Source organism: Panthera tigris, chromosome B3, assembly GCF_018350195.1.
Source record: "Panthera tigris isolate Pti1 chromosome B3, P.tigris_Pti1_mat1.1, whole genome shotgun sequence".
Lineage (NCBI taxonomy): Eukaryota > Metazoa > Chordata > Mammalia > Carnivora > Felidae > Panthera > Panthera tigris.
In genome coordinates, this window is record NC_056665.1 from 73,646,193 (window position 1) to 73,667,903 (window position 21,711).

At 52.7% G+C, this 21,711-nt stretch overlaps 2 protein-coding genes across 3 annotated transcripts; both read right to left on the reverse strand.

Annotated features, from left to right (window-relative positions):
• Positions 1-2,844: 2,844 nt before the first annotated feature.
• On the reverse strand, positions 2,845-9,234 carry SLC22A17 (solute carrier family 22 member 17). Of its 2 annotated transcripts, none has more exons than XM_042989414.1 (10): positions 8,917-9,234; positions 8,240-8,746; positions 8,044-8,147; positions 5,753-5,907; positions 4,994-5,159; positions 4,659-4,804; positions 4,390-4,495; positions 3,959-4,230; positions 3,609-3,720; positions 2,845-3,491 (listed from the first exon to the last, which is right to left on the reverse strand). In XM_042989414.1, exons 2-10 carry the CDS (start codon positions 8,645-8,647, stop codon positions 3,203-3,205), a joined length of 1,758 nt encoding a protein of 585 aa, XP_042845348.1. In that variant the 5' UTR covers positions 8,648-8,746; positions 8,917-9,234; the 3' UTR covers positions 2,845-3,202. The 2 variants fall into 2 exon arrangements, with proteins under 2 accessions (XP_042845348.1, XP_042845347.1); XM_042989413.1 differs by having other exon boundaries at positions 4,013-4,230; positions 8,917-9,003.
• Positions 9,235-11,438: 2,204 nt separating this feature from the next.
• On the reverse strand, positions 11,439-21,613 carry EFS (embryonal Fyn-associated substrate). Its single transcript, XM_007097986.2, is given in 7 exon segments — positions 11,439-13,484; positions 14,619-14,708; positions 15,073-15,578; positions 15,581-15,794; positions 15,897-16,037; positions 16,298-16,576; positions 20,820-21,613. Coding segments are annotated over 7 exon segments (1,683 nt in total). The 5' UTR covers positions 20,838-21,613; the 3' UTR covers positions 11,439-13,049.
• Between the last annotated feature and the right edge of the window lie 98 nt (positions 21,614-21,711).

Consider the following 21,711-nt stretch of genomic DNA (forward strand, 5'->3'; position numbering starts at 1 on the left):
GCTGAGGCAGCACCAGACAGTGGGTAATCAGCAAAAAATGGTTATGTGGTGGCCAGGCTAGGTTGACCGAATGAGAGGAATGAGAGTGGCCTTCATGTCACTTAATGTAACTTAAGCTTATAAATGTACCCTGTATATACTTTTAATTTTCCTTTGAATAACCCATTATGGCTCGTAGTTGTGAGTCCAACGAAAACATTTCTACAGTGTTTCATGTTCGTGAAAGTAGTCACTTCCTTATTTTCCTAAAAACGATCTCCCAAGTTCCTGGGTTGTCTTCTAAACTGATTACAGGAGAATTAATATTTTTGTGGTGTTTGGAAATATTTTCTATCTGGTGTACAGGAAGAAGATTGCAGGATCTCAGTTCTCAAAATCTGGCTACTCTACTTAAGAGTCACATAACCTTGAATAAGTTACCTTTTCAAACCTCAGTCTCCCCATTTGTAAAACCCTAAACCATGAGAACTGTTTCTCATGGGGTTATTGATCAGGCAGGGTCCAGTGAGATTATGTGGTTGGTGAATTTTAGAGCAAGATGCCAGTTGTGTTAGTTATACATGCTGACCCTTTTCACCTAGATTATGAATTTCTTAGGGGTGAAGGACTATGTTTTCCCCTGTGCTTCACTGATACTTCTTGAATGCTTTCATTTTCGTTGTCTCTACCTTTTTGGTTGAAGTCAGAGAATCTGGTTCTCTTTCAACTACCCTCCTACAGGAGCTGCTCGAACTTCCTGAGTGTTTTTTACTTTTTTTTCCCTGCCCTTCTTCCAGCAGTGTACAAAGACTGGATTTGCTGGAATGCCCCGTTGATACCATTCCTCACAATATGTACTGGATGATGTCATTAGTGTACGAATAACTCCTTGTACTTCCAAAAAGTACAGAACTTTCTTACCTACCATCAGGTTGGTTTTCACCGAATCGCTGGAGACAGTAGTATGATCTCTTTTATCATTGGGGCTACCCAGAACTAAAAAGTGAACATTGGAATCAGTTACATTGTTCACAGACATTGTTCTACAGAATGTGGGGTACACAGTACATAACTGTGAAGGAACTAGTGGAGTTGAAAGAGCAGCCAGAAGGCCGGGTTTTGAGTCCTGGCTCTGCCATCTAATGGCAGATCCTTCCATTTCTCTCATTTCCATGTCCTCAGTAGTTAAATAGGATAAAAATAACAAAACCAATTTTAGAGGGCTGTGAAGATATTTTAAATGAGAAGGGTTCTTATGAGTTCTCCAGTAATGCAATTAGTATGGAGACCCCAGCAGCATGGCTTAGTTCACAGAGCTTTGGGCCTCAGATTTGGATTGGCAGAGAGGAAGGAGATAGGACCCTGGGTGCTGCAGGAATGTGTGGAGAACGGGTCTCCCTTCTCTGGAAGAGACTGGCCTCAACACTTTAGTTTCCCCAAGAATCTTTTCCAGGACTGCCTCACCCATTTCCTACCTCCAGGCCTTTGCTGTCCCTATATCCTTTGGGTCGAAAGCACTGTACTTTTCTCCTAAGCCTTTGCGTGAGGGTTTCCTGACTCTGAGTGAAGTCTCACCTGCTTCAGGATGCAGCTGTCTAGTGCCCCAAACCACTGGTCTCTCTCCTCATTACTATTCCTAGTATTAGATGGATTTTAAGGTCCCTGAAGGATGGCCTATGCCCTAAATATCCAGGATGGTAACTGGTTCGTAAGTTGGGCACAGGAAACATTTGCTGAAAGAATGAACTAACAATAACTTTTTCAATGTCTATCATGTGTCAGGCTTTTGTGTTTTTAAATTGAGAAAGACAGCGTTCTTGCCCTCAAGGAGCTTACCATCTAGTGGTAAATCAGTTTAAGAGACATGTATAAATACATTATCTTGTTTAATCTCACAGCAACCCTTGAAGGAAGCTGGACGTTAAGAGATTTGCCCAAAGTGGTCAAGCCAGGCCAGGGCTAGTCTGAGAGGCAGGTCCTGGCACTGATGTGGAAGACCTATTCACCTACTGCCAACTCCTAGGGTGCCTTGAGACTCCTTGCTTCCAAGGGTAATGCCTAAAGATTGGAAGGGGTTAGAAAGGTGGCCATAGTGTGCATCAGTGAAGAGCTCCAGCTCCAGGATCTAATTATGTCCCAGCTCTGTCACTCATTAGCTTTGTAACCTTGAGCAGGTTACTGAGTCTCTCTGAGCATCAGTTTTCTTATCTGTAAAAGAAGAAGAATACTATAGTGGGCATCCATTGTTTTTACCTGCACAACATCCTGTCCTACTTCTGCTAACAACACACAGTTGCTGCCTTCTGTCTCCCCAGTTGTCAGTAATATGGGTGGGGGTGCAGCCATGTTAACTCAAGTTAGCCAGTCATTTGCTCTCTGGAAATGACTCTTAAGTGGAATGACCCAAAGATGGAATCCCAGTGGAGGTCATTCATCCAGGTGAAGTCATACTTCCCAGACTAGGGGGCCTGTCTGGTTCCTGACCTTTCATGACTAGTTCCGCCTCTTCTGTGAGCTCCCTAACGCAACCTGCCCCACCAAATCCCTCTAGTAAATTCCCATTTTCGTTTAAGTTTATTATGGTCAGTTTTCATTGCTTACAACAACAAAAACTTTTAATTGACCCAACACCTACCTTGCAGTGTTGGAAGGGACTAAATGATTAAGTGAAGTTTGTAAAGTGCCTAGCCCAGTCTTTAGCTGCATAGCAAGCCATCAGTAAAGGGTGGTGGCTGTCTGTAAAGTAACATGGGGTGGGGGGGAGGAGGGAAGGCCCAGGGGAAGGGGGAAGGGAGACTGTTGCTGATTTTGGTTCTACTAAGAGAAACCTTCCCCGAAGAGACAGTACAACAGAAGGGAGGGAAGTCCAGGCTATGATATGCTCATTTATTCAAAATGTCTTTATTGAAACAGAATGATAGAGCAAGAAAGAACGAGGTCTGGGAGGATGTCTTTGGGCACAGGATGGAGCCCAGACCTAGTGGTTACACTGTGGAGCTCGCTCCCTGTCCCCTGACTCTTGCCAAGGAAGTGAACACAAAGCAGCAGGGAGGAGGTGGGGGTGGGGACAGCCCTCTGAGCTCTCCTCGATGGCTGGCATGAGGTGCCTCTGAGCCTTCTGGACAGCCCTGCCTTCCTCACTCAGTCCTCCCAATCAGTTCGCCAGGGCCTTATACCACATTTCCGTACAAGCCAGCCTCCTGCCAGGGTGCTCAGAGGCCACTCAGAGGGCAGGGTTGGGGGTGGCAAGCAGTGGGACATGGTCACAGCGGTTAGGGGGTGGCTGCCGCAGCAGGGAAGGCCGGCGGCACAGCTCCCCATCCCGCAGCACTTCGGGCAGGAGTTTGCGCTTGGTCTCCGGCAGAAGCATGATGCTGAGGATGCAGAGGAGGGCACAGGCCGCCAGCACCACATGCTGCAGGAAGGCTCCGTGACCCATGTGGAGGCGCTGGGCTGGGCCACTCAGCCCTCCAAGAGCTCCCAGTGCCATGATCAGGCCCAGGCCTCGGCCCCTGGGAGAGATGGAGGAGGCACTCAGCCTCTAACCATGGGCCTCACCCCAACCCTTCTCCAGCACTTTCCCCTCCCTCCCTCAGGCCCTTCCTCAGCCCCAGCAACACTGCGCTCACCGGACAGTGGTAGGAATGACTTCAGCAGCGAGGAGGGTGCTGAGGATGCCAGCAGCTTGGGAGGAGAAGAGGCCAAGGACAGAGAAGGTGGTGATGGCAGCCTCATTCAGATCTGGAGGGCCAAGAGGGAGGATGTGAATGGAAGTGAGGAGATCACGCATGGCCTAGTCCCTGGCTTCATCCCCTTGGTTCTCTGATCCCATGGCTCTAGCCAGGTGGGCTCTCTGGGCATCCACTAATCGACTAGGGAGAACAGACAGGGTTGTGTGGTCTGGTGGGGAGGATTGTAGAAGATCTGGGCAAGGTCTGGTCTGGACTTGGGAGGTAGTGGCTGAGCCTGCCTGAGGCACCTCTGCTGGGGTTCCTTTGCTCAGCCCACACTGTGGGGAAGGGAAGATGCTCACAATCCCACAGGCCCAGCAGGACCAGGGACGCAATGCCAGTGAGGGTCATTGAGAGTAGCAGGATGCCCCGGCGGCCAAATCGGTCCACGGTAACCCCCAGGAAGACACAAGCCAGGGCTGCTGTGCCACTGGCCAGCAGAGAGCACAGGTAGAAGTCCGATGGGCTCCCTCCTCCTCCCACAGGCTGGTAGCAGTGGCGAATGGCATGGGCAATAAAGCTGTGAGAAGGGGGACAAAGCAAACAGCAGTGTCTGAATCCCCATCCACAGACTTCCACCACCCTGGCTGCCCTTGGCAGGGGTCCTCAGGCCTTCCCCACCCAGCCAGCCCCCATTCCAGCTACTGGCCTGGCCCTTGGCTCAGACACCCAGGCTCACTTGGTGAAGCCCAGGATAAGTAGATTTTTCCAGATGTTGCGGTAGTTGAGGAGGGAGGCGAAGGAAAAGGAGGATGTTGCAGGGAGAGGGCAGGTGTTCTCCAGGTCTTTGGGAAAGAGAGAGGAGCTGTCTGTTAGAAGAAACAGCTGAACCCCAGGGTCCTCCACATGGGTGGTGGGGACCCTGAGAGGTGGCACAGCTGTAACCATGGAGAGGGCACTGTCATGTGTACATGTGAAGCATCACCTGTAGGGACCCCTGTCTCTTACCCTGCAGGGCCTCCTGGGCCTCCTCTCCCAGCATCTGCCCATGGGGCCGGTTCCGCTCAGCCAGGATCCTCAGCACGGATTGCGCCTCCTCAATCTGTCGCTTCACTATTAGCCACCTCGCAGACTCCAGAAACAAACCAGGCCAGCTAGGGGTGGGGGTGGGGGTGCACTCTGAGGTCTCCTGATCCAGGGGTGGGAAACTCCCACCTCTGAAGGGCTAGGGCTGGGGCAGGCCTGGACAAAGGGCAGTGGAGAAGAGGAAAGGTCTCCAGGCTAGAGCCAGGCTGGAGATAGAGGTGGAAATGGCCAGACAACAGGTGGAGGATGATACTAACCCATAAAACAGGAAGAGGATGCAGGGAGCGGTGATCATTCGCTGAAGAAATCGCCAGTCCTTAGAGACAAGGGCCAGGCCCAGGAACAGGAAGTGCCCCCCCACCCCCACCAACTCCCCTGCCAGGGCCACCCGAAGCCTCTGGGTTGGGTCGCACAGTTCCAGGCCTAGAGATACAGCAGGGACAGGGAGGAGACGCCAGGGAGGAAGGAGGCATGGGAGAGAGGAGAAGAAAGGGAGGGAGGACAGAGAGCAAAGTCAGACCCAGAGTGGAGGCTGTAGTCATCACCTCCCACAGACTAACCTCTGAGTGGCAAAGAGTGGAGAGACTGTTCAGTCCTCTCTCCTCTCCTCAAACTTGGGAGGGCTCAAGGGTCAGAGTCCCTGGTGGGTTCAGCATTCCCAGTTTACAGGGCCTTTCACATCAGGCCTCTTATTTGACCATCATATCAACCCTTGTTCAAGGACATACAGCTAGTCAGGATTTCATTTTTAAATAAAGCTCCATTCCCTGACAGCAGTAAGTCAAGGGCAAGGAAGGCCTTAAAGATTGGAGGGCTGGCGGGGAGGGGTGTGGAGAAAAGCAAAGTCCCTGGATCCTTCAAAGGCTGGGGTAGAAAGGCAGCTGAGATCCTGGACAGCTGAAACTGGGGACTGAAAAGGGACTGAGGGGATCCTAGGGGGCAGTGGGAACAGCCTGGGAATGCAGACAGGCAGGCATGAGCCCCAAGGGAAGGACATCTGGGAAGTTGCCACTCACGCATTAGGTAGACACCAAGGTCAACTCCGGCAAGCAGAAAGCCCAGGAGGAATCGGAGGGCCATGACACCTGTGGAGGAGCCTGCGGCAGCCCCTCCCACTCCACAGGGGCCCACCAACCCCAAGGTCAGCAGCACAATCCCTCGACGGCCAAACCTGGAAAGTGGGGAGGGCCTCTGGTCACCCAGACTCCCTGGGAGAGGAGTTGCTGGGTGGAGCCCAGCTGCCCCCTTCAAACTTGGAGGTATGAGGACTGGGGTAAAAAGTTGGACTGAGGCTAGAGAAGATGGGAAGGGAAGGGGACCATGGATAAGTGATGTCTGGCCACTGGCCACTGGGATGTAATTATGGTTCTGCAGGGGTGGGACCATGGACTCTTGTGGATGGGGTTATTGGTCAGAGATGAGAGCATGGAAGCGAGACCAACCATTAGAGGGGACAGGATATTGTTTAGGAGACTTATAACCATTGATTTCTGGGGATAGATTGGTTAGTGGGGATAGAGCTTGTCTTGCTCATACTGGTCAGGTCAGTGGGGATAAAGCTTGTGCTCATACTTGTCAGAGGAGATGAAGTCACTGATATACGGGGTTGGGACTATAGATCTCTGAAGGTGGGGCCATTGGCTACTTATGCATGGGGATAGTATTAGTGAAATGTAGCTATTGATCTTAGGGGACTGATTGATTTGGGGGGATATGGCCATTGTTCTATGGGCTGTTTCATGGGTCAATTAACCCATAATGATGGTCAGTGGGGATAGGGTCCTTTGCCAGAAGATCCACTGATCCATGGGAATGGAACTATTTATTAATACATGGGGTAAAAGTATTGATCAATGGGGATGATCATTAACCTTTGAAGATTGGACAAATGATCTTTGGGGATGGAGTGGGAACATTAGTCCTTGGGTGGATGGGGCTATTGGTCAGTGGGGATGAACCTATGGGGATATGAATTCATGGGGATAATCCGTAAGCAGGGGGGAGTCACAGACCAGAGAAGCTGAGACTATTGGTCAGTGGTGATGGTCACTGAGTATGAGTCAGTGGAGGACAGGACTACTGATCCTTGACAGGCTGGGCTATTGATCTTTGGGGATAAGACCACTGATCTATGGGGATGAAGATAGGGGTCACTGATCATTGGGAAGGGGGACTGATCTCTGAGAGTGAAACTACTGACCCACACAATGGGGCCATTTTTCCATGGGGATGGGCTTATTGGTTAATGAGGCTAAGGGTACCGAATTTAGGAGACTGAATTATTGGAACTTGGGGATGAGGGTATTATTCCATAGGAATGATGCTATTGGTCTATGGGAATGAGACCACTGATGCATGAGAATGGGCTGTTGACCTGTGGGTATGTGACTATTAGGCAGTGACGATAGGTATTGATTTTAGGGATTATTGACTGTTGGGTTGTCTTTGATCCGTGGAAGTTGAGCTATTAACCCATTTGGATGGGACTGTATATGGGTGGAGATGAGTCTAATAATCTATGAGGATGATCATGGAGATGCAATACTTGGTCAGTGGTGATGGTGTCAAGAATTAGAGGAATTGGGAGTTTTGATCCCTGGGAAAAGCTATTGGTTGGTGGGGATAGGCTGTTGACTTTTGAGATAAGGCCATTGATTCATGCAAATTGGGCTTTTGATCTGGAGGATCTAAGAGCACTGAAGACCCATGAGGATGGGACTATTAATCTCTGGGGGAGGGGGTGCTATTGTGGTCATTGATCTATGGGGTTTGGACAACTGACCCATAAGAGTGGAGTCATTTGTTTGTAGAATTGAACTACACAGGTCAGTGGGATTGTGGCTGTTGATATTTAGGAATTAATGTAATGATCTACAGGAATAAGGCCCTTGAGATGGAATCCATCATGTGGATGGGGCTATTAGTGGGGATGGGTCTGTGAAGATGGAGAGGGAGGTGGTTAGTGATGACAGGCACAATAGAGGAGGAGCTAGGACTTTTGATCTGTGGAGATAATTTTTGATCAGTGGGGATGGGGCTATTGTCTTTGGAGATAAGCCACTGATCCAAGGATACGGGGATGGGGAATATGTGGTAGTGTCCCCTTGTGCAGAAGAGGTATGGAAGGAGTATTTCTTGATGGGGAGTGAAGTTGAGACAGGGATGGGCTGCATATCATTGAACATAAGTCCAGAAGACTGTAGAGTCCAGCGGATCCTCTTCGACCTCTTGGAAAGGCCACTTGCCTGGGCTAGCCACCCTAGCACCCCCTCCTCTCTACTTGCCCCATCCCCACGGCAGCCCTCACCTGTCCGCCGGGTAGCCCAGGAACAGGTAGCCAGAGGCAAAGCCCAAGATGAAGAGGATCTGCTCCAGGATCACCTGCCAGCCCAGGTCACACACTAGATCCCACTGGGGATGTGAGAGGGATACAGGGGGTGTGAGGCCCTTTGCTCCTCGCTCTCGGCCCGCCCCCAGACCCGCGGCCCAGCAGGCTGCCTCACCTGGCCAATGGCGTTGGTGGTGAGCACCGGCAGACCGTTATAGTCCCAGTCCTTGAGACAATGGTTGAAGTCCGGCGGGGCAAAGCCGCTGCACGAGGGGTCCGTACTGGTGGCGACGCGGCTGGCGGCGCTGGCTGCTAGGGCCGCGCTGGCGACGCTGACGCCGCTGGCGTTGGGGGGCTGCTCCCAGCCGGAGGCGTTGGGGGCGAAGCCTCCGTAGTGGCAGTGCAGTGGGGGCGCCAGGGTGAAGATGGGGTCCGAGGCCATGCCCAGCGCCACGAAGAGCACGGGCAGGCAGCAGAGGCCGAGCTGCAGCTGCTGGCCGCCGCCCAGCGCCCCCACCTGGGCGAGCAGCGCTTCAAAGCTGAGGGGGCCGGGGGGCACGGCCAGCGACAGGCTGCTGCCCATTCCGTCGCCGCCCGCGTCGCCCTCCCCCTCCCGCTCCCTTTCGCGCTCCCGCTCACCCTGCAGCTGCTCCGTGGGCACCGCATCTCCGAGGGTCCCGACCTGCTGGGGGGTGGGGGGAGAAGGGTGAAGCGGAGAAAGCCGCAGAGCAAGGGAGGAGAGCCGGCGCGAGGAAGGCGGTCAGGGGCCGGGAGTGCGCGGGAGGAAAATGCCAGGCTTTTGGCGCGGGTGCGGGGGGATGATGGCGTAGCCCCGGGGGCGCGGGCACTTACTCCGTTGGGGCTGGGAGTGATCTCTACAGTGCTGTCGATTTTGCTGCCGCCCCCGCCATTGGGCTCGGGGGTCCCGGTGGCCACCCGGGGAGCCAGCTTGCCGACCGCGGAGGCCCTGTCGGCCCGCACCAAAAGGATGCGCTGTCCTTTGGCCCAGTGGGGGCACCGATGCCCGGATACAGAGGCTGGAGAGACCCCGCTCTGCAGCTCTGCAGCCGCGGGCGCCTCCTTCGTCTCTGCGATCTCTGCGCTGCTTTCCCCTCCCCTTCCTCCAGACTCTCCTCCCCTTCCCACGTCAGCAGAACCTTCGGTCCAGACTCTTCGTCAGAGAGAGGAAGGGGGGCCAGGGCCCAGGGGCTCTGTCTCCGTTCTCTGGGTCTGCGGGCCATTGCGGTAAAAGGAAAGAAAGCTGAAGGATAGTAGCTAGTCCAGGCAGTTGCCAGAGATTCCTCATTTGCTTCCAATTCTTCCTCCTCATTCATTCATCCAACCATCCATCCATCTTTCCATGCATCCACTCATTCATCAGTAAAATTTATTAAGCGTCTATTATGTGCCTGGCCTTGCGCTAGGCTTTGGGAGATAACAGGATGGACAAGACCCACCTTGGAGTAGCTTACTGGGGAGACAGCCATTTATACTGGCGACTACAGTACAGGGGATGAACATGGAGGGCTGGGCTGGGCTCTGTACTCAGCCCTGGCTGCAGTCCTCTACAAGACCACATCTCTGGGTTTTAGCACCCCCACCCTGGCGGAGTCTTCCTCATCCTCAGCATCATTTGGCACTGTTGACCACCCCTTCCTCTAAACACTTTCTTTTTTGGCTGCTAAGTCTCACACTCTCCTGGTTTTCTTTCTCTTGCTCCTTTTTTCTCCATGGCAGGCTCCTCCTCCACCTCTTCACCATCATTCAGTGTCTTCGAACCTGAGGCTTGGTCCTGGGCCCTCCTCTCATTTCACTGTTCTTTCCACCTTGGGATCTCACCCATGCTCACAGCCTCGGCCTCATTCACCCCCAATGTAAACAATACAAACCTAATCCCCAGATTTACACCTCTAGCTCACACCTCTCTTCTGAGCCCCAGACCTATGTAGCCACCTCTTATTCATCTTCTTAACCTTGGGTGACTCACAAGGACCTCAAACTCAATACATCCAAGACCAAACTCACGCTCTTCCCCTGTAACGTCTTCTAGTGCTTCTTTGCCTTGTGAATGGTACCCTCACCATTCAACTGTGACCATATGTTCAAGGTGACAGCCCTTACAAGGACTCCTCCTTACCCCCATATCAAATCGTTTACAAAACCCTGTCCATTTTCCTTCCTGCATAGTTCTCAGATACTCTGCTTTTCTACCATTAGTCAAGCTACCTGTTGCACAGACTGCTTGGGCCTCCTAACTGGTGTTCTGCATCCACTTTGTTTCTGCCCCGTTCCCTTATCTGTATTTATAGTGCAGATGGAGTGTTTGTTTTTTTTTCATAATGCAGATCTGTTCATGGCCCTTTCCTGCTTAACAGCCTTCAGTGGCTTCTCCTCACCGACAAGGTATAAATACTAATGTTCCAGGAGCCTCATACATGCTCCTGCAGGCCTGGTCCCATGCTCCCTGGTGCTCCACCTCGCTTCTTTCCCCAAACTGCACTCATCACACTGGCCTTCTTTCAGTTTTTTTTTTCAATGTCACAGGGCCCTTGGACAAGTTAATCTTTATGGCTTGAAGGCTTGTCCTCTCCTGGTCAGTTCTCCTCATCCTTCAGCATATTTGCACATTTGTCTCAGAGAAGCCTTCCTTAACCCCTAGAATTACTACTCAAAAGTGTGACGTACAGACTAGAGCTCCCAAGTCATCCAGGAGCTTGTCAGAAATGCAGAATCCAAGCCTTTGAATCTTAATCTCCATTTTAACCAGATCCCCATGAGTAGGTACATTCAAGTTAGAGGTACACTTCTCTAAGAGATTTGATACCTAACAGGTACTTGATTCTTCATCTAAGGTAAAGGCTATAGAGGAGTGTCCTGTTAGTCTCAGCCAGGAAATCCATTGCTTCTTCTCTCCACTGGACCGCACTTCCAATTTGTCTCCTCTGTTCAGAAAATTTCCAGATATGAGAAGCCTTCCAATACACTAAGCAGCTTCCCACTGCTCCCCTCCACCCCCCCCTCCCCCCCGCCCAGCTCATTTCAGTATCTCTTTAGGATTTACTCTGGCGCTGTCACAGTCAGCATTCCTTGGGGATTCATTTGTCTGTGTCCTTATGTCTGCCCTGGAATTATAATCCCTTAACTTTATGTGGCTCTGGGCCCTTCACATGTATTATCTTGTATGGCCTCTCAACAACCCTGTGAGACCATTATGATCATCCTCATATTAAAGATAAGCTCAGGACTCAGAGGGACTCACAGGATTTACCCACAGACACATGGGTACATGGCAGATCTGGGACTTGCACTGAAACCTCTGACTTGATTTCCAGGTTGATCTCTTCACATTCTTCCTGGGAGATGGAGGACAGCCCTGTTATAAGTCTTCAATACATAGTGTGCATTTTGGTGACCCCAGAATCTGGAAATGAGTTTTCTTTAAGGGTGAAATGAGAAAGAAGGAACCCAAAATGGAGAAGGCAAATGCATAGAGGGTGCCAAGAGACCTGAACTGTGACTGAAGCTTGGGGTGCCTCTAATCCAGTCACTGTGCTAAAATGTCATTTGGGAAAAAGCACAAATGAAGCAATGGATCTGTGGCTTGGATTTCTTCCCTGTGGTAAATGGCTGGGGCGATCCCCCATCTAAGCCATGGCTCATCAATTTCACCAAAGCATGAGGACTATGGACTAATTGCATTCACCTGCCCCTTGGCTCCTCTAAAAGAAGGTGTGTCTAGAAAGGCAGTGAGCAAGAGGACTGGGAAGGAAGGTTTAAGGGGCCAGACCTTCTTGGGTTAATCTAAGGCGGAGGGTGCCCAGGCCAGCCAGCAGCACTTTCCAGTTGGCCAGAGCTGTCCTGTGGTGCCAAGCTGAGAACAGGCCTTCACTGGGATGATGTCTTCAGCATGGCACCTTTCAAGGCTCTTGTGAGGCCAACCTCTCCACAAGTGCAACTCTCTAATGACATCATATGATAATGAAGTCTTGGTGGAAAAGCTCCCATCACTAACAGTGTCTGCCTTCTGGGAATGCTAGTTCTCAGACTCTTCTCAGTTCTCTCATCCCTGGGGCCTCAGCTCAGCTATTACTCTCAACCATCCCATCTAAAGTCTCCTTCAACAGCCTCTCCTTCATCCAGTTAGTCCCTCACATCACTCTGTTCATTTCCATTACCAGCAACTATCAGATCTGTGGCAGGTATTCTTTTTTATTTACTTATTTTAACTGACTCAGTTATATCCATCCCACCCCCACAATGTACCTTCAGAACTGTGCTTGGCACATCATGGGAGGTGAAACCCACCAAATGAATAGTTGTTGGAAAAAACAGCAAAATCTCCCCCCCAAACCTAAAGACATCCTGCCCACAGTGTGTATTCCATTGGTTTGGCCTAGGGGTGCCAGGCCTGGCCCCTCCTCCAGGTGCCCAAGAAGCAGAGTCAGAGAACCAGACAGCAGGGCTTATTGAGGCCCAGTTCTGTCCTGCCTGCTGTGGGGAGGAGCCCTTAGGCCTCTCCCAGACCTCCACATTCTGGGTGGTCAAAATCATGCCATCACTTTCACCTAACAGTAAGGTGCTGATGTCCTAGAGCCAAGAACCAGGACAAGAAAAGGGATCTGGATGGCTCCAGGTTTCAGCCACCTGATTCTCTGTGGGGCCAAGCTTTCAGAGGTGGGTGGCAGTGCAGTGACCAAGAACTTCCACCCCAGGCTGAGGGAAAGAGTCCAGTTCCTCCCTGCCCCAAGGGGCCTGGCACCTGCCCCTGACAAAGCAGGGAATAATATTAAATATAAATAATTTATACAAAATGGCTCGTACAAAAAGCTGTGGGGGGAGGGGGGAGGGACATCTCTGTGAGAGGCTGAGATGACTGGAAGGGGAGAGATGTCCCCACCTCTCCTGGTCCCTAAAAACAGAGCCCTCCTGCCACCTAAGGCCCAAAAGGGGGCTCTGGCAGGCAGGAGAGGGACAGAGCAGGACCCTCAGGGGGCCAGGCCGGAGAGCAGAGTGGTGAACTGCAGGGCCTGCCCTGCCAGCTCTGCCACACGCTGTGTCATCTCTTGAGCCGCAAGGCGGGACGGGTAGCCCAGGGCGGCCCCCTTGACAGCCAGCACAGTGGCTCGTAATGCCTGGCCCAGCGCTGTACCTGCAGCCCCGACCTGTGCTCGCAGAGAGGCGGAGGCTGCCAGCCGGCCCAGGGTGTCCCCAACAAACACCAGGCGGTGAGCAGCCACCACCACCCGCTTGCCATGGGGCACGAAGAGGGGTGGGGGCTGGTTGGCCTGGGTGCTGGACATCAGGGCCGCCACGGCTGCCTGCAGTGCTGAGTAGTGGCTCTGGCACTGCCCGGCGTAGAAATGCAAGAGCTGTAGATCTCCGGTGGGCAGATCCAGCGGCTCCCCTGCAGACAGGGACTCCTGAGGGCAAGAGGAGTGGTTGGCGGGATGCTCTCAGTAGTGCCACTTTTGCAATCGTTTCCTCCCTCCTTCCCTCCCTCTGTTCCTCATTCTATCCTTTCTACCTGAGCTCTTCCCTCTGCTCATCAGAAAATTTAAATTCTCACAGCCAGTGGCAGGAAAGTGCTCAGAGGTGATGTCAGATAAATCTAGATTCAAACTGAACTTGTTTCCTTATAATCTAAAATGGAGAATCTGGTACCATGCTGTCCAGGATCAACATAATGTAAACCACATGTGTAATTAAAATTTTTCTAGTAGCCATGTTAAGAAAAAGAAACAAACTGGAATGTTTTAACTCCAGATATAAAAATTGTAATTTCAACCTATAATCAACATATAAATTACTTAGATTTCTTCTCATACTAAGCCTGCAAAAGCTGGTGTGCGTTTTATAGTTACAGCACTTTTTGATTCAGACTAGCCACATTTCAAGAGCCTAAGAGCCACACGTGACTAGTGGCTACCATACTGGATAGTGCAGTTCTAGTATCTGCCTCCCAAGGCTGTGGTGCAGTTAATGATGCAGCATATAGAAAGGGCTTAGAACAGAACACTGTACATTGTGAGCACCATATGAGGACTAACTATGGCTGTGATTAGTGTTGACACATGCGATGTGCTTATTAGCACAGGGTCCGTACTTGGTAAATACCTGATAAACAGTAGCTACTACGCTCAGGACCGGTCCACACAGTTGAGGAGGCCACCTCACTTTCCTGAGGCCCAGAGAGATTATCTGGTGACTTCAGGGCCCCTGGCTGCTTACTGGTGGAGCCGGGATTAGAAGCCAGGTCTCTTAGGAACCCAGGAATTCACAGTTGGAAGGAGCCTCAGAAGTTACCTGGCCTAGCTCTGACCCACATCCCAGAACTCTCTCTGCTTCCCTGGCTGCTCGGTTTTCTGATTCCTCTCCAACACATTCTTTCCCCTCTTTCTGAATTCCTAATACTCTTTTTCAGGTCCCAGCTCCTTCATGCTGACTCCTCTGTACTCCAGCTCTGGCTCACCGAGCTCTTACCCCCATCCTAATATCTCTCCCTTGATGGTTCCTCTTCCTGGTCCCCCTTCTCTAGCACTGACCCACAGGGTTACCTGCTGCTCCAGTGGCCCCCTCTCCAGCAGTTCAGGATCCCCTGGGAAGGCTTTATCCAGGGGCCTAGATCCCTGAGCTTTATCCATGCCCTGCAGGAGGGATCAGGGTCTCAGTGCAGTGGTGGGGGAGCAGGGAAGGTGGCCTCCCCGTGTTCCTGCCCCTTCCCCCTCCGCCTTCCTTCCTGAGGTTTCTTCTGCCATCAGAGATTCCAGGCCCTTGACTCCAGGTCTGGGAGAAGCCCTGGTGGCAGGTCAGATGACTTGGGGACCCTAGGCTGGGTTTAGAAGGAATGTGGCACCAGTATAAGTGGTGGGACCAAGTACTGGCAACCCAGGCCATAAGGTGCAGGGCCAGTGAAGAAAGGGACGGTCCCTCTGGGTCCCAGACCTTCTCACTCCTCCCCTTGGCTCTCTTGGGGGCATTTCCGGTGGGGGTGTTGGGAGGTGAGCTCACCTTCAGGTGTACATAGTCATATTCCTCGGCCATCGGGATGCCCTCATACTCATTGTGGTGTCCTGCTGGATCATCCTCTACCTCCCCACCTTCTGGATCCCCCTCAACCTTGGGGCCCCTGTAGCCAGGCAGGCGAGGTGGGGGTGGGGGCAGAGGCCGGTCCTGGATGCTGCCCTTTCGGCCTGGAGCAGGAGAGGGAGCTGGGGAAGGGTTGGGGGCCTCAGGAATAGGCAGGGCAGGCAGAGGGCGGCGGGACAGGCTCTCAGCTGAGGGCAAACGGGGCCTGTGTGGAAGTGGGGGGCTTCTGGCCAGAAGCAGGGCCAAGGTGTCCAGGTCATTGGAGGCAGAGGCTCCTGGGGGCTCTGGAGAAGGGGGTGCCTCCGGCCCGAGCAGGGGCACATCGTAGATGCCCTCATCAGTGCCTCCACCTTCCCCATCTGCTAGCAGTTCCTCTGGTGCTTCATACAGATTGAGCAGGGCTGATGCCCGTTTCAGGTTGGAGGGGCAGCGTAGAGGGGAGGCTCTGGTTCCCGGCCTCCCTCCCACTCCAGATCTGGCTCCAGTTCTGACGGTGACTTTGGGGCCAAAGGCACATCATAGGGAGCTTCATCCTCTTCAGGAGCCTGTGAGGCAACCCGGGCTAGAGGGCGGGTAAATGAGGCAGGGGAGTCGTAGGGGCCACTGGAGGGAACTCGGAGGGCAGTGGGGGGCACGTCATAGACCTGGAGAGGGAGCAGAGCCACCAGTTACCCTCAGCCTCAGCAGTGGACCCCACTGAGAGCCCTCTGTTCCCTGACCAACATACACAGACCTCTGGTCCTCACCTCCAAGGCATCTCCAGGGGCAGCTGATTGGGTCCCACTCCCTCTGGGGACCTTGTAGATGGGATCAGGGGAGGGCGGGCAGGGTCCAGGTGAAGGTCCTAAGGTAGGACAGGGCCGAGCTGGGGGTGGCACCACATATACCTGGGGGATCAAGACAGATGCGTGGGTCAGGACCAGGAAGCAGATAATGTATGCCTTACGGGAGCTTAGATCCCTTCCAGCCCCCACCCCGTACCAATGGGGAAACAGAGCCGAGGAAGGGTTGGCAGGCAGGTTTCACATAGTACAGGATCAGTGAAGAGCTGCAGCCTCAGGGATTGCCCTGCCCCACCTCGCCGCAGGCACCAGTGAAGGGGAACTAGGCTCTTCTGGTTTGGGGATGGGAGGGCTCTAGCTCTCACCTCCTGGTCCTCATTGCTGTGCTCTGGGGCTGGATGTGGTGAGCCATGCTGGGCTGGGAGCACCTGGGTGAGGCTGGGCTGGGGTGCCGGGCCAGCAGGAAGGAGCTTCACTCTGTTGGCGGGCACAATGCCCTGCTGGCCATGCAGGGAACAGAGGCACCAGCCGTCCAGCCCACCAGCGCCCTCCCTCTGCAGTACCCGTAGAACATCCCCTCGGCGGAAGGACAGCTCCTGGGGGGACTCAGCGGTGTTGTCGTAGAGTGCCCGAGCCAACTGGGCCTGGTGGGTGAGGTGGGAATGGGGAGATGGGTCTCACACATATATATCAGGTCATGACATTCCTTGCTCAAACATTATGGAGCTCCCCATTTCCCACAAGCTAAAAATCTGACCTCCTGACTCCACTCTTCCTGACTGGTCCTGCCTGGTCTCCAGCTGCATCCCCTGCATTCCTCCTCTTCCTTTCTATTCCTTGAACTAAAGAAATTCTCACCTCAGGGCCTTTACACTTGTGGTTTCCTTGACCCAGAATGCTCTTGCCCTGACTCGTCATCTGACTGGCCCTTTTTTTATCCTTCAGTTCTCCTTAAGTGTCTCCTTCTCGAAGAGGTCTTTTCTTCACTCTTCTCCCCACCCCATTCTGTGTCATCTCCACTATTGTTCCCTTCATAACACTTTACACTATTTGCCTATTTCATTTCTTATCTATTTATTCCCCTGCCCTATAAGCTCTGGGGAGCAGGGACTGATGTATTCCTAGCCCCTGCAATAGGGCTCCACCTGGAATCAGTGCTCAGTGAACATATATTGAATGAATTTCCTCCAAAGCTTTGTGTACATGAGAAAGCCCTGCTAACGTCTCCCATAGAATCTTCTTCACCCTTCCTGTTTCCCAGTCAGCATCCCCCACAAGCAGAAGGTTAGATTAAGTGGCAGCAGACACCCATCAATCTGAGGGAGGCTGGGAAAAATGCAGCCCAGACAGGGCCTAGGCATAAAAAGGAAGAAAACAGAAACTGAAGCAATGCTTTTGTTCTCAGTCTGAGCAAATAAGGTTCTATCAGAGGAAGTTGAGGTTACCATGGAGAGGAGAAAAGTGTATACACTCCAGTGTGTGTGTGTGTGTGTGTGTGTGTGTGTGTGTGTCGCGGGACTGGCAGACCAACCAAGAGCAAGCATTTACCATCCTGTTTCCAGTCCTGTCTGGTCGGGACATCTAAGTTTTTTTCCTCCAAGAGTCACATGCTAAGGTGGTAAGTCACAGATATTAAGTGCAAATTATGTATCCAGACACTGTGCAAGTCATTACACTAATCATCTCATCTCATTTAATCCTTAAAACAACCTTATGAGTGGGGCACCTGGGTGGCTCAGTCGGTCAAGCATCCAACTCTTAATTTTGGCTCAGGTCAAGATCTCATGGCTCAGGAGATCGAGCCCTGCATTGGGCTCTATGCTAACAATGTGGAGCCTGCTTGGGATTCTTTCTCTCTCCCTCTCTCTCTGCTCCTCCCCCACTCTCTTGCTCTCTGAAAATAAATAAATAAACTTTAAAACAACAACAACAAAAACAAGCTTATGGTGCTCCTGGGTGGCTCAGTCAGTTAAGCGGCTGGCTTTGGCTTAGGTCATGGTCTCATGGTTTGTGAGCTCGAGCCCTGCATCAGGCTCTGAGCTGACAGCTCAGAGCCAGGAGCCTGCTTTGGATTGTGTATCTCCCTCTCTCTCTGTCCCTCTCACTCTCTCAAAAATAAAAATAAACATTAAAAAAAATTAAAAGATAAATAAAAAATTTTAAAAAACAAGCTTATGAGGAAGGAGCCTTCATTATCCCCATTTGGAAAGGAGACTGGGACAGAGAGAGTAGGACTTTGCCTACAACACATGAACCCCAGGCTGTTTGACTCCAGAGTCCGCGTTCTCAATCACCCCCTATTACCTCTCCACAATCACAAACGTAAGGTTCTACTTTTCTTCTTCATATGTTAGTAACTTAACCTCTTGGTTAAGTAGAGTCCATGACTCAAACATGACTCAAATACATTATGAAATCTTCATTATTCCCAATTTCCCTTTGGTAGCCACCTCTCACAGGGCTCTGGTTCCATGTTGTTCTTTGGTAGAATCAAGCTTACACCACTCACAATATCAAAATGTATTCTGGTTTGGTTATGTTTGCTAAATGACTGCGCCTGCTGGCAGGATCCCAGGCAGTGGTGGTGGTGGAGAGCAGATAGTTAGTAGTTAGACATAACTACCTAATAGGTAATTCATGTGGGCTAATTCAGTAAAACATCTCAAGCTAAAGATCTCTGGCAGACTGCATTTGGCCACCCTGGAGAAGGAGGCCCTGCTCAACCAGCATGAGTGCATGTTCCTCTTGACTGACATTTCCCTTGGGTGGAGAGGTTGTCCAGCCCTTCATGGCTTGGTGATTCTAACAAACTGACTTTTTTCCTCTTGCCTCATTCCAAACTCCTCCAACTATTTTCTGATTATATTTTGGCTTCTAAACGATATTGTTTGGGGCGCCTGGGTGGCTCAGTCAGTTAAGCATCCGACTTAACTCAGGTCATGGTCTTGCAGTTCATGGGTTCAAGCCCTGTGTCGGGCTCTCTGCCATCAGCGCAGAGCCTGCTTCAGATCCTGTGTCCCCCTCTTTCTGCCCTTTCCTGGCTTGTGTGCACATCTGCTCTCTCAAAAATAAATAAACTTAAAAAAAAAAAAAAAAGGATATTGTCCCACAGAAAGAAAACATGCCAATCAGATGACACAAACTCCTGATTAGGTCCACACTTTTCTTTCTAAGTGTAAATTTGAAATTAGTACTTTGGATTAGACAGTGGGTTAAAAGCACAGTTCTGAAGCAGACAGACTTGCGTTTAAGTCCTGGCCCTATCCTTTTCTAGCTGGGTGACTCTGGGTAGGTTGTTTAACTTTCCCAAGCTTCAGTTTCCTCCTTTGTGCAATTTCATATCCATATCCAAATATCCATTTTCAGGGGCACACAGGTGGCTCAGTTGGTTAAGCATCTGACTCTTGATTTCTGCTCAGGTCATGATCTCACGACTCATGGGATGGAACTCTGAGTTGGGGTCTGCACTGACAGCATGGAGACTGCTTGGGATTCTTTCTCTCTCTATCTCTCTTTCTCTGCCCCTCCCTGTTCACATGTGTGTGTGTGCTCTCTCTCTCTCAAAATAAATAAACTAGGGCCAGTAAATGCTCGATAGATATTAACTGTTATTAGGATCCTGTGAGTTTGATTAGCACAAATGCCACCTCCCACCCCTAGGTAAAAAGAAAAATCTACCTCCTGGGACCACAAAGCTGACGAGCTGACCAGCTTCTGTGCCAGCATCTTTATGTCAGAATACCCCCACCATTTTCAGGCTCTGAGCTAATCTTACCATCACACAGATTGAGGAGCTAAAAGGAGTTTGGTCTGAGAGTGATAATCGAACTCCTTGAGGGGTATGGGAGAATGTCAGGAGCCGTGCTTCCAGCCTCATAAATCTCCTTCTCAGAGCACCCATTCAGAGGGGGCCAGAAGGCACACAGCAGACTAGCTTTCCCTGGGGAATCACAGCGTCTAGGGAACGGTGGAAAGGGGACAGAGTTGTTTGAAATCAGACTATAAGGTGCACTGGACAGAAAGCAGAGGTGGGGCTGTGGAGAGCTCCTCTTTGTGCTCAGGTCTGAATTCCATCCAAAGGGGCCAGACCTCTGGGCCTTCCAATTTCGGGAACCCAGGCCAGAGTTGCTGATAGACTGACTGATGATGGGTGTGGCCACCTCTGCTCTACCCCCTCCTCAGGGGCCCAGCTGACTTGTGAGGGAGTGGCTGCCTTAACTGGGGATGGGGGTGGGGTGGGCGGGTAGAGTGGCAGTGGGCCACACACTCTCTAGGAGGCCTCCTCCCACTGTCCCATCATGCCAGCTGTCTCCTCCCTTTGTCCCCAGTCCCCGGAAAGTGGCCAGAAGCTGGCTGACATCACCTCTCCTCCTCCCTCTATTTTTGCTGTCTCCCTAACAGATCTCCTTCTTTGGCTCAATTTCCCCCCTTTCCTCCATACTTCCTCTAGAGAAGGGCCTCTTTGGCCTCTCCTACTTTCCTGGAGCCACCTCCATTCAGCCCCCTCCCAACCTTTTACTTGCCTCCCAATCACAAGCCCCTGCGACCACCGGTGGCCATCTGTTCCCGCCCATAAAACAGCAGATAGGACTCGGGCTAGACTTGCCCCCTCCCCTCCATCCAGAGGCAGCCACCAGAAAAGAAAAGAGGAGAATGGGGAGGAGGAGGGGAGATGGGGGAACCTAGACCCAGAAGGAGCTGGGGATGAGGAGAGGGAGAAAGGGAAACAAAAGTGGGTTGGGGGGTGGGGGGGAGAGAGACACAGCCTCCCGGAGGAGAAAGGGCCCAGGGAGAGAGACAAAGAGAAAGCAGAAATAAAAGTGACAGGAGTGCAGGGCAGACCGTGGAGGCCAATAGCCCGCATCCTCCTTTCCCTGGTGGACTCACCGACGTGGCTATGGCCATGGCCTTGGCCTCCTGTGTGGCCTTCTCCAGGCCAGGCTCGGTTTCGCTGAGTTCAGCAGCGGCCGACCCGCACCATGGAGGCGGCCCCCGGCTGCGGCGCCTGAGTCGTGGCCTCCGCGGAGGTTGGAGGAGGAGAAAGAAAGCCCACAAAACTCCCCAAATGGGAGGCAGCTTGGCCGGGCAGGAGGAGGAACGGGGCGGGCCGGGGCGTCGCTGCGGGACCTCATCCAAGGGCGCGCGCTCCGTGCTGTCCCGGGGGCCACGGGGTTGGCCAGGCCCCCGGAGCTGCCTGCCCTAGGCCGCGGAGGGACCCCGGGTCTGCATGGGCCGAAAGCTCCCACCCAGAGCTGGGGCAGGCGAGGAGGCGGGAGCTGGGGCCGCGCTCGACGACTCGCCAGGCCGCTCAGGACGGCCCCGAGGGCTGGGAGAAGCCGCAGAAGCGGTTGGGCTGGACGAGCGAGTTCAGAGGCCAACCCTCCCCACCCGGGGGCCGCGGCGGAGAGCGGTGCTCCCAGGGCTGTGGTCGGGGCGGCCCGGGGCCCTGCGGCGGCCCGGCTGCGAGGGGGTGGGGCGAGCGAGCGCTGAGACGTTCGCCCCTCTTCAAAATCGCCCAAGTTGGCGAAAGAAGGCCAGGCTGGCGCCGAAGGCCTCCGAGAGCGTGGCCGTTGGGCTGCGTTGACCGAGTGGTTGCGTTCGGCCCAGACACTCTCACCCCCCGCGGCGAGGCGGCTTCACACTCACGCACACTCTCCCTCAGGACGCCAGGGGCTGGGGGGGCGCCGCGACGGAACCTCGCTCCCCGCACGCGGGCTCGGCCCGAAGGGGCGGGACGGCCTTCCTCGCGCCGTCTCGGGGCCCACCCGCGCGCCGCCAC